General features: G+C 39.8%; 1 protein-coding gene across 1 annotated transcript; it reads left to right on the top strand.

Annotated features, from left to right (window-relative positions):
• Window positions 1-108: 108 nt before the first annotated feature.
• papss1 (3'-phosphoadenosine 5'-phosphosulfate synthase 1) lies at window positions 109-16,814 on the top strand. Its single transcript, XM_051386254.1, has 12 exons — window positions 109-395; window positions 1,148-1,262; window positions 1,382-1,617; window positions 2,127-2,265; window positions 3,020-3,138; window positions 4,222-4,335; window positions 4,535-4,646; window positions 7,537-7,742; window positions 10,304-10,439; window positions 10,852-11,120; window positions 12,464-12,693; window positions 15,631-16,814. The coding sequence occupies exons 1-12, from the start codon at window positions 336-338 to the stop codon at window positions 15,767-15,769; spliced, it is 1,875 nt and encodes a 624-aa protein (XP_051242214.1). The 5' UTR covers window positions 109-335; the 3' UTR covers window positions 15,770-16,814.
• Window positions 16,815-17,432: the final 618 nt, after the last annotated feature.

Raw genomic sequence — 17,432 nt, 5'->3', positions numbered from 1 at the left:
CTCATTGAGTCCCGCACTGTGCTAATAGACGATAACGAAACTGACGTGAGATCAGTTTTTTTTTTTAACCGCGCCGACTCTCTGACAGAGGAAATGCGTCATCCCGTCGCCGGTGACGTGGCTGCTAGGGAAAGCTCTTCCCGGTTGCTGTGCCAGCCTGCTAGGCTCCTCGGCTTCGGGCTCCTCCATTCATTGGAGATACCTGTGCGCACAAAAAAAATAAAAAATAAAGAGAAACACCTGTACTAGCAAACAGAGAGGAAAGCGATTAGTCATTTTTTGTGTGCGTTTTAAAACAAGTAGCGTGTTGCATCAGGCGCTGACTGCTGCCACCCATGGAGACATACGGCAACTCGAACAAGAAACAGAAGCTAAGCAACGCTCCCGAGAACTGGGTGAGTTTTCTTTTGCCGAGTTGTGTAAATTGAACGCACCCATTCATCATGTCCGTCTGCCTAATGAGCTAACAGGCTAACTGGTGAGACACCGGCTAACTAGCTAATTAGCAGCGCCGTGGCTGGAAAAAAAAAAAAGTGGCTAATCGGTGAAGTGCTAATGCGGTTAACGGAAGGAAAGCAAGTGTTTGCTTTATGCCCTTACAACGTTGATACCATCGACGTTACCCTTCATGGTTTCAGCATCGTTGGCAGCGAAACACTGTTTGCATAACCTTCACTTCACAGTGCACACATCCTCAAACTGTTCAGTATTTACAGTCATCAACAGTACAAGTCGATTAACTGATTAGTCGACGACAGTTTTGTTAATAGATGAATGTTTCAGTCATTGTTCAAAGGCCTGCATTCTTAAAATTAGGATGTGAAGCCTGATCATAGTCATATGTGATGGTAAAAGTTTTATGACTTTTATAATTAAAATGGCTAATTGAGAAAACAGCCAATAGATGAATGGATAATGAAAATGAACATTACTTTCAGCTCTACATACATGTTCCAAGCTTTCTTCCTAATATACAGCAGCCCACACATTTCTGACGAACCATATTTTTAAGCCACCTTTAACATGTTTTCTGATGTGATCAACTTGTTTGTCGTGTTAGCCTCTTTTTAAATTGAGAGGTTATTATAAAGTTGTGTTATAGGGCTGCGAGTGGGCTGAATTGACTGTAAACTTGCATCATTTCCAGGGAATGCAACGTGCAACTAATGTCACCTATCAAGCTCATCATGTCAGCCGAAACAAGCGCGGGCAAGTTGTGGGCACAAGAGGAGGTTTCAGGGGATGCACGGTTTGGCTGAGTGGTAGGTTATGAAATAACAAAAGCTTTGATTCTTTAAAACAGAATTTCTGGGTGTGCCTTCTGCACCTGTGTGTCACCTTATAGCTCCTTCACAAGGCTGTTGTTTTCCTCTGTGCCAAGGTTTGTCTGGTGCAGGGAAGACCACAGTGAGCATGGCTCTGGAGGAGTACCTGGTGTGTCACGGTATCCCCTGCTACACACTGGATGGGGACAACATCCGTCAAGGGCTGAACAAAAACCTTGGCTTCAGCCCGGAGGACCGTGAAGAGAACATTCGACGCATTGCTGAGGTGGCCCGGCTTTTTGCTGATGCTGGGCTGGTCTGCATCGCCAGTTTCATCTCTCCCTACAGCAGGGTGAGTGACTCTCCAAAAACAGCATCAGCGGTTGGATGAGAGAAACCACTGATGGCAGGGATAAATGTGGCTGGACCTCGCTGATACACTAGTAAATGTGTCTCTCATTCTGTTATACAACCTTTATTCAACCAGATTTAGATAAATTGTTGGCCTTCTGTGTAGAGTTTTGTTCTAGGCTGAAAGGAAATTGGCACTAGCGGGATAGTGCTTTAGAGTATTGTAAATTTTACATCTGTTTTCAGATTACTTGATGCCTGGGTTGACAATCATGACGTTACTGGTCATGTCACTGTGCATCATCATTATCCAGCTGAAACTGATGACTCCAGATCCAACGATACTTCTGGAAGTTGAGCTTTTGAAGGCTCTTGCCCTGAATTTTGAACATACTCAGCATAATTTTAAAGAGAACGGTCTGGATCTGCCTTATTTGGAAAGTGTCCTGAGATAACTTCTCTTTCACTAACTCTTCAGCTAAATCATGTGTGTCTCACTGTGTGTTTCAGGACCGTCTCAATGCCAGGAAGATCCACGAGGCTGCAGGGCTGCCTTTCTTTGAGGTGTTTGTGGACGCTCCACTGGATGTCTGTGAGCAGAGGGATGTGAAGGGCTTGTACAAGCGAGCAAGAGCGGGCGAGATAAGAGGTGGAGTGTAGTTTAATACTGTTTATGTGCATCAGTAGATTCAAGTCCTGGATTCTTGTAATCTGTTATGTGATCAAGACTGTCGTGGCTCATACTTGGACTGATAATACAGTGACACCAGTCACATAGTACTCATACATACAAGAGACTCTTGTAATTCCAGAACAGACGGCAAATCTGCAAGTTAAAAAAAGTGATCTGTAGTTCAGTAGACACACGTGCAATGCATTTCCATGTTCTTCAGTTTGACTTGTCACATGCCATTATCATAATTTCTCACATGTTCTTTAAGTGCTAATCCTTATCATATCAAGTTACAAAGAAAGAACATGACAGAGGCAATAAAACTGATGCATTGTTGTTACAGGAACCATTTCTTATCACGTTGTGGTGATCTTCATTCAGCTTCCTGCGTTTTGTTTCATTTCTGTAGAGCAGATAGGCCTTTGTTAGAGTCTATTCTGTTTTAAGAGGTTGTTTTTTAATTGGATGGAATTTGGTCCTGACCAGTTCTCTGAATCTCCCCATGAAGATTTCTGATTTATTATAATTTAAAGCATTGTTTTCAAATCAGTGGATATTTCCTGGCTTCAAATCAAGAGGGAACATTTTTTTAATTTAAAATAATATTCACAAGCGCAGGTTTTTTTTTAAGCATATGGTTAAGCATGGTTCTTCACCTCAGCTAGGTGTTGTATATTTTGGATAGAAGCTAAAGCTCAGATTGTGCATTTAATTCTCTTTACTTTATCAGGTTTCACTGGAATTGACTCAGAGTACGAGAAGCCAGAGGCTCCAGAGCTGGTGCTAAAGACTGACTCCTGCAGTGTGAATGAGTGCATACAACAGCTTATTGACCTGCTTCAGGAGAGGGTGAGGGGGAGAAATATCCTGCTTTGACATGTTCAAAATATGTGTATCATGTTTATGATTAACTGCATGTTTTTTTTTTTCTATTGGCTATGTCCCCTTTAAAGGTTATATATATCACTTGCCACTAGGTGTCGCAGTCCAGCAGATAATGGTGGACACATTTCAAACTGGACTGAAATTAAATTAAATCACACTCACCTAAGCCATCTTTATTAGTCTTTCCAACAAACACCAATGTTGGTTTGAATGATTATAAACCATTCATTCACAGAGATTAGAAAATATCCACCTAACGGGTTGCTATGGCTACCATGCAATGTTAATGTATCCTTAGGGACAAATTTGCCTGTCACAAAATGTCCACTAAAAGTCCCATGAATTCTGATATGACATTGAGGCCACAAATCTGACCTGTATCTGATTTAGACTACATATGAAAGTGTCCCAAATAGAAACTGAAAAGATCAGATTCTATGTGATTTGTGCTGTTCACACTGTTATGAAAAAAACACATCACACACACGGGGTCACTTTGGCCTGCAGTCTGAAGCAGCCTGAGTGTCTGACTACATTATGGAAAGAATCCCTGCAGAGATAGACCTTTTGCTCAGATGGAAACTGAGTGACATGACTCCACTTTTTCTTTACATCTCCAATAGTTGTTTACTGCTATATTAATGTTTTAAATCTATCTATCTATCTATCTATCTATCTATCTATCTATCTATCTATCTATCTATCTATATATATATATATATATATATATATATATCTATATATATATATATATATATATATATATATATATATATATATATATATAACCTTTTAAAGAATATTTTAACTAGAATCTTGAAGTTTATACTTGATTCATACAACTGTGCCATCATTCATCTATTGACCACTAGGGGGCAGTAACACCTTATATTTTTATGAACGTTCATGTCACGGCATTTACATTGAATTATGTAAATCAGTATTTCATTAGTTAATAAAACGCCTTTACCAAAGTTTTGATTATGTGGGATGCTTTGTATAGATTTATTTAACATTGATTAATTTCACATTCTGTTGATTTTTCAGGATATAGTTCCTGTTGATGCATCTTATGAGGTGAAGGAGCTGTATGTTCAGGAGAATAAACTGGACCTGGCGAAGGCTGATGCAGAGACCCTGCCTGCTGTGCAGATTGGAAAGGTGCTCCTGATTTCCTTGTCAATTTTGATAAATAAATGAAGCTAGAATAATAATTGATAGCCATTGTATATACTGTATACAGAGGAGTTATTAGTAATGTATCTATCCACAGTTTACCAATATCCTTTTATATGCACTACATATATGATAAGTTGTTGGTCAATATGTAACTCACTCTATATGTGTGTATGATCCTCAGGTGGACATGCAGTGGGTGCAGGTGCTTGCCGAAGGCTGGGCCACTCCTCTGAATGGCTTCATGAGAGAGAGAGAGTATTTGCAGTGTCTTCATTTTGACTGTCTGCTGGATGGTAAGATGTTTAGATTTTTAAGAAAAATGTAAATGTTAAGGCTCCATTGGAAAATTGTGTTGCTATACTTGAGAAAAGGCACTAGATGGAGATGAGTGCTCACAAAATGGACTTGGGACACATTTCTTACAACCAGACAACCAGTGCAAATGTTATATTTGTTATATTTTGAATAACTTTCTGGTGCTACCATCACTGTGATGTCCTCCATATATGCTTGAAACACTATGAGCACCAAGATGTCCCACTCAGTTAATCTATTCTTTTCAGCTTACTTGTTAGCTCGTAGCCGAGGGGTTAATTCATAGTGTATCATTTGACACTTATGAACTTCAACCTTTAACCATGACAGAACCTCAGATATCCGTCAGCTGTAGCTCTTTGGGTTCTCCTCGCTGATTAAATGGAGCATTAAATTAGATTAACAAATACTCCCTGCATGTGTCCCAGTAAACTGCAATGCATATATTGTGCTGCTGGATGTGCTGAGAGGCTTGAATAAAGGTTGAAGTGCTTCATTATACAGCAGTCATGTACAACTTGGCTTGGTGGCAGAATGACACATCGATCATAAATTAAGTTGATTTTATGCAGAATTTAAAGAATGATGATGTTGTATAAAATGTTGGTGAAGTAAGCTCATTTGCACCCAAGTCTCAGGAATGTTTTTTTTTCTTTTTGGCACTTTTTAGAAAATGAATATCCTACTGGGTGAGTCTCTTGGTGTAATTACAGCAATTTCGCATGTATTGTTTGAAATTCCAAGAAAAAGTCAATTTATTTTTATTGCCCATAAGACCACTTAAACCTCAGTTGTGTGTTGTAATGCCAAATATTTTGTTGCATACACACAGTAAAATGAAAAATACTTAAAGCGAATTGAAAGTTGACGTAGCCTGTATTTTATTTTCAGAGTTTGACAGGTATATATTACATTTGCTGTCCTCACTGAAGGATAAAACCATCAAATTCTTACAACTTAAAAAGAAATCACAGATGATTTAAGTTCTTTCCCCAGAAAGATAGCTAGCTTGAGAAACTGAGCTGTCTAGACAGACTGAGGCAGAAATATATATTGATGTGAAAAGTGTTTTTCCACTTTTCCTGTTTGTCTGGAGGAAGAGAGTCACCGAGGAAGAGCCGTCTTTATTGATTGACACTACACACCGCCATTTGTCCATTTTCACCTCCTTCCAGGGATTTGACCGTTAAATAATCACAGTGAAAGGACTCATCGCCCACACTTTAACACTAAAACTGGTTGGGAAGGAGAAAACGGCATGTTTGACTAATCAAATAGTCACAAAAAATAAACAGACCCGAATTCAAACTCGTCTCTCTCTCTCTCTCTCTCTCTCTCTCTCTCTCTCTCTCTCTCGGACATTTGGCAGTCTTATGAGTGTGTATTATTGGAACCAGCTGTAAGCTCTACGCTGTGACAGAGGGGACGACAAGAGGGTCCAGGGGGAGGGATGGGGCAGCAACAGTCGGCGTTCCCTCCTGTTTCCACTGCATTTGATCTGATGTGATGTGAAAAGCGTGCCGGTCCAAATGTTTTCATCAAAATGAACTCGCCAACAGAACGCTGTCACTACACAGCCCAAATCATAAAAGGAGAAAGGTCAAGATCCAGCTTAGCTTAAGAGGAGATTTTTTTTCTCCACTAGCTTCTTAAATTGCGGCCTTGAAGTCTCACTGTAGCCTGTGGTTTAGCTGTATATTCCACATTTAGCCTGAAGGGGTACAGAATGGAAACTTAATTAGAATGGTTGAGCTGTTTTGTTGATACCTAACCTTTTGAACATTTTAACCTGCCTTTTGTTGGATGTCTGTTTTCAGTGTCCCAGTTCTTTTGCATTGGGATCCTTTTATATTTTCTTGCATCATTGATAGTAAAGGTGTCCTGTGCAGTTTCCTTGTAAACAAAAAAAAAAAAGTTCACATTCAGTTTTCCTCTTTGAAGGCTAAGAATTGCGATTTAATGGATGTATTTGCACAGCTGATTTATAAAAAGAGAAAAGCTGTCTTCTTCGCATCTTGATGTGTGACAGGACCGTGTATCCCATTGCCCGAATGTCCGTGCAAAAACATTCCTCTGGAGTGCTACTAGTGGTCACTAGAATTGGAGGACTGTGCTGTTTGCATACTCTGTGGAATCAGAAGACAATAAGGGTGATAACTCACCAGATAGTATAGTAGTGAATACCACACTTCTGTGTATTTTCGAGCTGAAACGTTTAGTTAATTCTTTATTTGTTGATTGACAACCATAATTGATTGTCAGTCAAGGTCAGTCATTTATGAGGCAAAGATGCCAATATTCTCTGTTTTTTCTTGGATGTGAGAATTTGGTGCTTTTTTTTAGTCATGCTTATGGTTAATAGATTGCATTTATATCACCTGATATCCCTGAACAATACTTGATTTTAAACTGGATATCTTTGGGTTTTGGAGGGTTGGTCAGACAAAACAAGACATGTCAATTTGGCTCAGGGAAATAAAAGGCATGTTTTACTATTTTCTGACATTTGTTAGCCAAAACCATTACAGGTCCAGTGTGTAACATTTAGCAGGATCAATGGGCAGAAATAGAATATAATATTCATAGGTGTTTCTACAGTAGCCCAGAAGGGACAAACCAAACTCTGGCTCTAGATAAGACCATTTGCATTTTTCACATGTTTTGCCGGCCACCATGGTTTCTCTTTTGTGCTTGAAAGGGGAGGGTGAAGCAACAGAGCCATATGCCACTAAATCCTACACACTGGTCCTTTAATTCATTAATTAAGCAAATGACCAGCAGATTAATTGCAGGTGTAATGTATTTTCTTTCGGTCTAAATATGCCTTTTCCCCTCATAAAAATGTTCTCGTTTCTCCAACTGTCTCAGGTGGTGTCATCAACCTGTCCGTGCCGGTGGTGCTGCCGGTGTCTACTGCAGATAAAGACCGCTTAGACGGCGTGACCGCTATAGCCTTGGTCTATGAGGGCAGACGAGTGGCCATCCTACGCAACCCCGAGTTTTACGAACACCGCAAAGAAGAACGATGTGCTCGCCAGTGGGGCACCACCTGCAAGGACCACCCGTACATCAAGGTACATTTCATTGTTCAGGGTCACAGTTTTGGTTGTCCAAAAACTGAATTCAAAATATAGGCTAATATGTTATGTTCTATATCTAAAATGCTATAGAGAGCCTAGAGCTCGGCCTTGGGGGGGAAAAATACTGAGCAGCATCGCAGAGCTGCAGACAGTCTGTCTCAGTGTGCTATGTGATAAACAATCTGCACGTGAAAGCAAACTGCCTCCCTGGATTCGGCACTGATAGAACACAGATCCGAGCTGGCTGTTTCACATTGCTTATGGAAAGACTGAATAGGTGGAGGAGCCGAGCTTTTCTCACAGTCTGTCAGGACGCCCAGTGTAATCACTTGATCTTCTTGGTCCACCCTCGTTTTGCAGGTGTTATATTTGGATGCTGAGTCTCTCGCTCAGCCTCCACCAAATGTGTTTTAGAATGTGCTGCACGGCTCAACAGGCTGCGCAATCCCTGCCAGCTTCCACCTTTCCGCTCGCCCAACCCTTCTCCAAATATACCCGGGAATTGTTTCCATCTGTCTCCTATCGACTGCTGTGGGACCCAGGTAGACTCGGTGGCGAGATAACATCCTGAAATGATCTTTGCACACCCTGCGAAAAAGTGGCATTGTGGCTTTTAGCTGGAAAATAGAAAACTGTCTAGTGTTGCAGACAAAGATAGTTGTCGGATTGCCTCTTTATAAGCCCATCTGCGTGGACTGGGAGTGCAAGGTTACTTTTAATAGTTGTTTGTCCAGCTATGTTTAAAGCCCATTGTTTTCAGGATCAGTGCAGTTGGTTGGCCTCTTGTATATTGGCAAAGGTGCAAGACAAAACTAATGGCAACCTGTTTTCACTCCCTGGGGTCAGACTTACTGTAAACCTCACTAGCTCATTTTAAAGCCATGTGCTGCTAAAAATTCTGGATGGAGATTAACTTGAACACTAGCCTACAGCTGTCTCAATATTTCACCACAGCTGGTAGACATTTTTAATCTCAGCAGATATCTTTATTTGTCTCACCTTGTTCGTGATTAAATCTGGCTTTGTAATGTGTTTTACGATACAAGAGGCTGCCAGTTTTCATAAATTGGTACCATGACTTTCCAGTGTCAACACCTGATGGCCCAGCGCTGGCTTTAAACACATGCTGAGTGCTCTGTATTTCCACAACTGTCAGTCTTTATCCACTTTAACCTGTCACAGCCCAACATGTGTGTTCAGCTTGCTGTGATTAAGGTGTCACTCATTAAAGAGTGTGTGTACGTATACATAAGTGTATGTTTTAACTCCCTGCACCGGAGCCAGTCTGTCAACACACCTCTGCGCTGGTAGCTACAACTTTTTTTTTTTATATATCCCGTCTCTTTCCAACCAGAAACGACCTGCTCCCTATTACATGTAGTTAATCCACTGTTTCCTGTTTACCTGTCCGTCACTCAGACAAGAGCCCCCTTCATCGGAAACTATGGTGTAGTGGCTGTTTATTTGGCCAGGGCCCTTTTCACATGTGCAGCCCTGGGGCACTTATAACGGTTAAACAGGGCACATGTGTATGTGTAGGCAAGCTCCTTTGATATATCCACGCAGACATTAGATTTTCCATTCACTTATGTTAGGAAAATAAATTGTGACTGTCTATGCTGTTGATCTCTCCAATGAATAAGGCCGTTGAGCATCTCTCATGAGTCTTCTCAGGCCAGCAGTGGACAGGTTGGATTAATTGGAGCATGGAAAACAAATCGCAACACAATCCTGAAATCTAGACGGTGTCTACATGGCTCCGTCGTAAGGTTTTTACGATCACATCACGTCTACGACACCTCTACTGTTGACAACTTACTGATTTTGAAACTGTTTGTAAAGTATACATATCAGTGTTTTCTTTTTGTATTTTTCACATGATTAATTACATGTCAACAAAACAAGTGACATCTTTTTTTATCAACTTCCAAAATCAGCTTTTCGCGATGCCTACAAACTTATGGTTTCATTTGTGGCATTTGTTTTGAGTTTTCTCCATCTCAATGCTGGAGCTGTGCTGCTTTTATTACACAGCCTGTAGAGAATTGTCACTTTGTATCACATTAACATCGCACAGGCCAGTGTTTTCAGTAACTCTAGCTACGGTCTCATAAATGCCACAAGAGGCAGGCGAAAGATATTGCCTGAAACAATAGCAGCCTTTGCCTGGATCCTCCTGAGCACTTCTGTGACATTGTTGGATTAATCTCTTGAGGGGAAAAAATGTTCTCCAATGTGGTCATGAGCTCATCACCAGGTTATATTGCGTAATACAATCTGATTTTGTCTCTGCTCTGTTATTGAAATTAAGATAGTCGATATGGCCAAGTGCAGAAGAGTCGGAATGCCAGAGTTTTGTTGACTGTTTAACAACACGCAGTCTTTGATTTATGCTGGTGTGTCCCCATTGTAACTGGGTAATAACTTGGGGGTTTTATTAGAATTCATGCTGGCCTGGTTCCAGCACAGTGAAGTTTTTATGGACCACAGTGTCTTAAGTCTGGATTATGTTTGAGTTGTGTTCCCTGTCATGATCATTGTGAATGCTATTTCAGATGGTGATGGAAAGTGGGGACTGGCTGGTCGGGGGAGATCTGCAGGTTCTGGACAGGATCTGCTGGAACGATGGACTGGATCAGTACCGACTGACGCCCACCGAGCTCAAACAGAAGTTTAAAGAAATGAATGCAGGTATAGGCCAAGTTCTGTTGGTCCTTGTTTATATTTTAGGTCTATAAAACAGTGATCTGAACTTAGACCAAGGACTTTAAGAGAGACTGTAGTGTCACAATATTTATACACTGCTTTTTTTAATTTTTTCTTAAAAAGGAGAGGACACACGGGGCAGTCCACTAACTTCAATTCTTTTGTTCTTTGTTTAGTCTTTGGCAAGGAAATAAAAGAGACAGAGTAAGGGAAGTCATGGGACAGAAGGCTCTGGTGTGATTCAGTCCTTGACTGTGGTTTCAGTGGTTGGGCACTTAGCTGCTTGATTATCTCTGGGTACATTGTGGCCTTCTGTTTGCTTTGTACAGATGTGTTCAGATGTGTTTGGTTGCAGTCTAACAAACCCTTCTCATCCTCCTCCTTTCTCTCTATTTAGATGCTGTATTTGCCTTCCAGCTCCGCAACCCAGTCCACAATGGTCACGCTCTTCTGATGCAGGACACCCACAAGCGCCTCATCGAGCGAGGCTACCGCCGGCCCGTTCTGCTGCTCCACCCGCTGGGAGGTTGGACCAAGGACGATGACGTGCCACTGCCCTGGCGAATGAAGCAGCACGCCGCAGTGCTGGAGGAGGGTGTCCTGAATCCAGACTCTACCATCGTAGCTATCTTCCCTTCACCCATGATGTATGCCGGGCCAACTGAGGTGATGATTATCAAGAATGTTGTATTTGTAGTGCTTGAGGTTTCTTTTAAACAAAGCCATAATGTTTTCCTCAAAACTGACAGGAAACAAAAAATGTAACTGCAGCGACGAGTAATGATGCTGTCATAAACTTGGTGTCTGCAAATTTTTGAGAGTGAAAAATGGCAGGAAGGAGGGTCCACAATTGTCTTAAGGCGCTCTGTTTAGTGTTTCCATGCCATACACAAACATCCTTGTGTGACTGAGCGTAGCTGTGTGGCTGGGAATCTTTTAATCATTCACTTACAATAATGGGAAAGCTACAGCACAAATTATTGAGAGCAGATTGGAGGCTGGCAGTGAATTTTTTCAGTTTGTATTTTTGAATGGGAGGTTTAGAGAGCCAGATTCAGCTCCAGCCTCATTGCTCTGATCTTGTTTACCCTTTAATAACCACATGTACCCCTTGGTCTGCCTGCCACACAAATATTAAAACTACCTCTCCAGTGTTGCCAGAATGTTCTTGAGCAAGACACTGAAAGCCTGCAATTTCCACTTGTTTTGTCAACCCAATCTGATCGTAGATCCTAAAATACAATCTACAAGGGCAGGAAACTAATGGCCCTGGTATTAGTAACTGTCACACAGTAATGTAGAGATTAGGCAATTATTGATAATGAGAAACAGAAAAAGACCCTCAGTGCTTATGGTGAATGCAAATTCCTAAGGGTAATAGTAGGAGGCTGGGTGTAATGGTAAAGGTAGCTTTTTTTTTTTTTTTTTTTTTTTTTTTTTTTTTTCACAACTCAGCTAATCTTATACAATTTTACTCTACACAATTCTTTATATCACATTTTTAGTTAGTGAGATATTGTAGCATCTACAGCCAGGCAGCCATAGAAGAGACTTTGCTTGGAGACTAACAGCAACATGATTTCCCAGCGCACTGCACAAGGGGCTCACAATCTATACACCAACTACAGCAAATACAATAGGGTGGAGACTGAACACAAACAAACAAAACAAGAACAACATTGCAAAAAGATTTGGAATGGCTCAATACCACTTTTTCATGTCTGATACCGATGCCGCAACCTTGAGTATCTGCCGATACCAGTCCCATACAGTCTTTTCCCCTCTCATAAACAACTATGCTGTAAAAAATATATTTGGATGGATGCGCTTCGCTTAACCTTGCCAAATATTCTACTTCTATGAAGGAAGAAATACACAGCCCACAACATGAATCAGTCATTCAATACTGCTGCTTCTTTTTGTTTATACTTCTGTGAGGTAAAATGGTATTTCTGTTTTTAATGTTTCTCTAGTATTCACAGTTCTTTCTTTTTATGCCTCGTCCACAGGTTCAGTGGCATTGCAGAGCTCGAATGGTGGCTGGAGCCAACTTCTACATTGTGGGCCGAGACCCCGCCGGTATGCCCCACCCTGACACAGGGAAGGACCTCTACGAGCCCACTCATGGGGCTAAGGTCCTCACCATGGCTCCAGGCCTCATCACCCTGGAGATTGTACCTTTTAAGGTCGCTGCTTACAACAAGGTCAAAAGAGCAATGGACTTTTACGATCCCAAAAAGTGAGTAGTTGTTAATGTTACAATTTTAGTATTTTAAAGCTATGTTTCCCATAGTCTTTTCATTTTATTGGGGTCTTAGAATACAGAAATGGTTTGAGTCAAAGTGGCAGTACTCACTCACACTAACTTAAATGGCTTATTTGTATATTTGTATAGTCTAGAGTAATACCACTCATTTAGTTCAATTAGAACCAGCAGCCTAAACAGAAAGTACATTCTCTAAATGAATTACTCATTAGGCTTGTCTTAAAAAAAAAGAAAACAACCAAAACCCTTTCATCCGTTTTCTTTCCTTCTTCTCTTCGATCTGGAGCAAAATGCCAAGCCAAGAATAACAGGAATTGTTTTTCTTTCTTATACAGTTAAAAGGTTTTGTGGATTAGTATTAGCTTTGTAGTTTCTCAAAAATTGCAAAGACCTGCTATTAATTAAAGTCTGTATATGGACACTGCACATGATCACTAACAAAAATCATGCAATCTCACTACCTCTCATCCGGATTTTATGCAGCCTCCGCCATCAGCTTACGTAACTTTCGATCTGTTTGGCCAGGAATGTTAAAACTAAATATGGCCAGACTAATCAAAAGATTTGCTTTGTTTTCCATGATGCATATTTATGACGTTTAGGCCAAAATTGTCGATCGGGAACATCTAGTGCTTTTAGGGTTGCTAAAAATGTTTTTAATGGGTTATCTGACCAAATATTTGACTTTAATCAGTGTGTAAGAGAAAGTCTCTCTGGCTGATGAATGTCACCTTTTCCACACTGGGATACAAAGTTTGTTTAACATGTAGAAGGATGATCAAGCTTTTTTATTCATTTTATTTTATTTTTTTAATGGGGTTACAATGGTTACATTCTATAAAAAATACCAGTAACTGTCAGTCCTATTTATTGACTGAAGATGAGAAGAAACAGTGACGTTTGTTTGTTGTCATCAGCCTTAAATTAAAGCTTTTATTTGTCACATATACTAGTAAAAAGTGAAATGCAGTGTTATATACTAATTAAGACTAGTGTGAAAAAAGTACAATAAATCTTTGTACAGGCTCGAGTGCAAATAGAAATATATGCAAGCATATAATATGCTTTGTAGTTGGAAAACATGAAAAACCGTCTCACTGGCCTTCAGTGAACTTTTTAAAAAACATTTCAGAATGTCATTTAAAATCAGTAAATCACTCCATTAAATACACTATGTTGTCTTCTTTTTAATAGAATCTCATTGAAACCAATGGCTTGATATTATTTTAGGGATAAAGCTAGAGAGCAAATGCAAGATGGTAACTGGATTTACAAAGTCTGTAGTCTTCACTCTGTTAGATTTATGGCATTCCATTCTCTCATGCACGCTGACAGCGCCTTGCCAGATTTCAGGAGGAATATGGATGCTTATCCTAATCACCAGCAATACCCCTCAGTCTTTCTCTGAAGTGTAATGGCTCAGATCACAATAAGCTGTTTCTAATTTGACACTGTATAAAAATGTTGTAAGAAGAATTTGCCTGGAGCTCTTTTACCTCACGCCATGTTAACTGTTGGATCTTCTTCACAGTTTCTCATTGTTTCAGAGTAACTTGATGTGCTCTGTCATGTAATAATGATTATAATTTTTTTTCCCCTCATAAACAGCAGGACTTTGACCCTCTCCGATTGCAATGTAACAAGATGTCTAAAACTGCCTTGATTATCCCTGACAGTAATAGACGAGGCTAGTGAAGATGTGATGAACTTGTGCCAGTACTTCGCTCAGCACCGGTTTTAGATGAAGACTGTCCTTGGCTGCTCGCTTCAAACAAAGTTGTTCAAATCTTTTCTAAATAAGGTGAACTGAAAGTGCAGTGAAAAGCCGTCTGTCATGGAGCGAGGGTGGAATAGACACGAGAATGTTTAAAAGTTACAATCTACAATCTGATTATCGGAAAGAAGCTCCCTGACAGTATTTAATTTGAAACGTGTCACAGCCACATTCCTTCACGCGGACAGTTTGGTTGGGATGTTTGACAGTAGTACCCTAAAATGATAATGGAGGTTTTTTAACTGAACTAGTTTTTAATATATTAATTTACAGGTGTGTTAGAATTTGGCTGTGTTAGTAGCACAATTTTGGGTCTTTTGTTTCACAAAGAATTGGATAAAAGATGCTTTAATATATTGGTAGGGAAGCGGCCTAAAATTTTAATTCCAGGCAATCAAGTGGATCATTTATAGATAAGAAAAACAACCTTTAGTAGATATAACAACACGCTGTGTATCACACTTTACTTTTCTTTTTTCTTTTTAATATTACTTCTTTCTTTCTACAAAAGCACCAGTGGGTGGAAGGGACACCAAAAGCACTACTACTCTTCATCATAATCGAATCTTAACCTTACTTTTATATGATCTGTGTGTATGTATTTATATGTAATATTAAAAAAAATCAGATTTTGGCAACTCCTACTGGTAGTAACAAAAAAGATCCCATGGCAGAGAGCATTGCATAGTAAAGACCCATAAAGTGTTTTAAACGCAGGCATATAAATTATACATCTACTCCAACGCACTGAATTTGAAGAATTCCTAAATGTTGAAACTCAGCTGCACTGGCCTCATTTTACAACCAGTCATTGCAATAGCGTGCTGGTGCTTACTGGATTGTCACAATATCTCTCCAGCCACGGAGTGATTTGCGAGGTGTTACCAATAAATCAGCTGTCAGAAATTGTCTGCATGTGAAATGTAGAGTTTAGAGATTTAGACTTTGGACTGTGTTTTCCAGAAATGCTAACTGGCCTGCTCCCACGCCTCGATATGCTTGATTCCAAAGCAGCAGGCAGTTATTGTTGGCTCATTTTTCTGGTTGATAAGAATCTTTTCATTGATTTGAAGTCTGTCTGTTACTCAAAACTCTTTTTCTCTCTCTCTCTTTTTTTTTCTTTTTACAAATTGCAGCCATCAAGATTATGATTTCATCTCAGGCACACGTATGCGGAAGATGGCTCGCGAGGGAGAGAATCCTCCTGATGGTTTCATGGCGCCAAAGGCTTGGGCTGTGCTGAAAGAATACTATAAGTCACTGGAGAAAGCCTAAAGGTTGAGTCACGGATGACAAAACACGGAAACACTCGAGTTTCTACTGATGCTTAAAATGTCGAATGTGGGGACCACTCATCTACTATCACAAACCATGCTCTGGCTTTCTGTCTGTCACTTGTACACTCAATCTTTTATAGTCTTATCATGTTTGTGTTTTAACTGTGTACTTTTATGTAACTTAACTTCCTCTGACTGTAAAATACAGTAGGAGAAGTCAGAGGTCAAAAAAATCTTCAGAGTAGATGTTTGTGTTTCTCACTAACTTTATAACTGTATGTTCTAAAGACTGATTACAAAAATATTGTTTTAAAAAATAATGGATCAAGACTCATAATGACCTCTACAGAAAGTACTGTTGACCAGTACTTAAATAGGTGTGAATGAATGTTGAGTATTCGTGATTTAAAACGTTACTGCACCTGCTCGAGTTCACTTAACTCACAACTGAAACCCAAACAAGTTGCTTTGTACTGTATGTTTGCAAGTGGCGGTGGTAATTGCTCAGAATTTGTTGTACACAAGTATTTGATGTAAAAGTTGAGTGCCTTGGTCTTCAGAAAGTGAATTCACATGATGACTGGTTATAATTAGAATACACTGACACACACACACACCTGCTTTTCGTCCCACTTGTCTTAATGTTACACTGAAACAGTCCAGTAGTTTAAAAAAAAAACCTGGTATGCAACACAGATCAGCTTTAAAGATGTTTTTATTGGGATATAACTTCTTGGAAAAACTTTTAACATTTTTTTTTCTCATATTTAGTCTATTTATTCTGTCCTAACATTAGATTTTTTATTTTTAGTCTTTATCTGTTGTGCATGTAGTTTTGATGCTTGTCTCTCAGCAGTCTTTGATATTTTGTTACGTTGTCATCATTTGTATTTTTTTCCCCCCTCATGGGTTGCTAATATTTTCCATGTGGTAATTCATTTTAAGGAGTTGGCCTGTATAAACAGATGGTTGATGGTTACCATCAAGGGATCAGATTTGTAATCTTCCTTGTCCAATAAACCATTTTTAGCAAAAAAGAACAATTTGTTTACTTTTCCTCTCTGTAATCTTTGGGTTTGCTACACACGATGCACGTGTTTTCTTTTCTTTTGCAGCGCACCAAAGGATTTTAAATGTAGAACATATTCTCAACTTAATTTAAAGTAAATGCACAGAATTTCATGTATTATAGAAACTAACTTACAGTGATGAGATGTCATCAACTGTTAGCAGCCAGTGACAACTCAATAGCTCGAAATGTCTTCATATCTTTGTCACTAACCCTGTTTGAAGTGCATTTTGTCATCTACATGAACCGAGCACTCTCCAAAGGCCCTCTTAGGCCCTGCCTATTTGAACTTTTGTGACCTCCCAGTTGGTCAATCAGCTGTATATTGAATGAGACAGACCCTCTAGTGACCCTAATCAGGCTCAGACAAACTTGCACGCTGTATACAAAGAGCTGCAGCTGGCTCCCAGATGCAGTGATGCAGTGAAAGTGGAACATAAAGGGTTAAATCCAGACCCAGAAGAGTGGCTCTGTCAGAAATACCCTGGATACTTCATCTAATCCAACTCCCAAGATGTAATGAAGAGACCTGCCAGCAGCATTTTTTTTTTTCTACCTTTCACCAGATCTTGTTCAATCTCAAATGGTAATC

The sequence above is a fragment of the Dicentrarchus labrax genome, unplaced genomic scaffold (assembly GCF_905237075.1).
Source record: "Dicentrarchus labrax unplaced genomic scaffold, dlabrax2021, whole genome shotgun sequence".
Taxonomy (NCBI): domain Eukaryota; kingdom Metazoa; phylum Chordata; class Actinopteri; family Moronidae; genus Dicentrarchus; species Dicentrarchus labrax.
This window is presented reverse-complemented; position numbering and strand designations above follow the sequence as displayed.

What these genes read in the sequence shown, in the direction of transcription:
- papss1 (XM_051386254.1), top strand. Translation starts at nt 336, where the DNA reads ATGGAGACATACGGCAACTCGAACAAGAAACAGAAGCTAAGCAACGCT. An exon ending in ATGCACGGTTTGGCTGAGTG is followed by an intron (nt 1,263 to 1,381) that starts GTAGGTTATGAA and finishes CTCTGTGCCAAG; the next exon opens with GTTTGTCTGGTGCAGGGAAG. An exon ending in TTTTGACTGTCTGCTGGATG is followed by an intron (nt 4,647 to 7,536) that starts GTAAGATGTTTA and finishes CAACTGTCTCAG; the next exon opens with GTGGTGTCATCAACCTGTCC.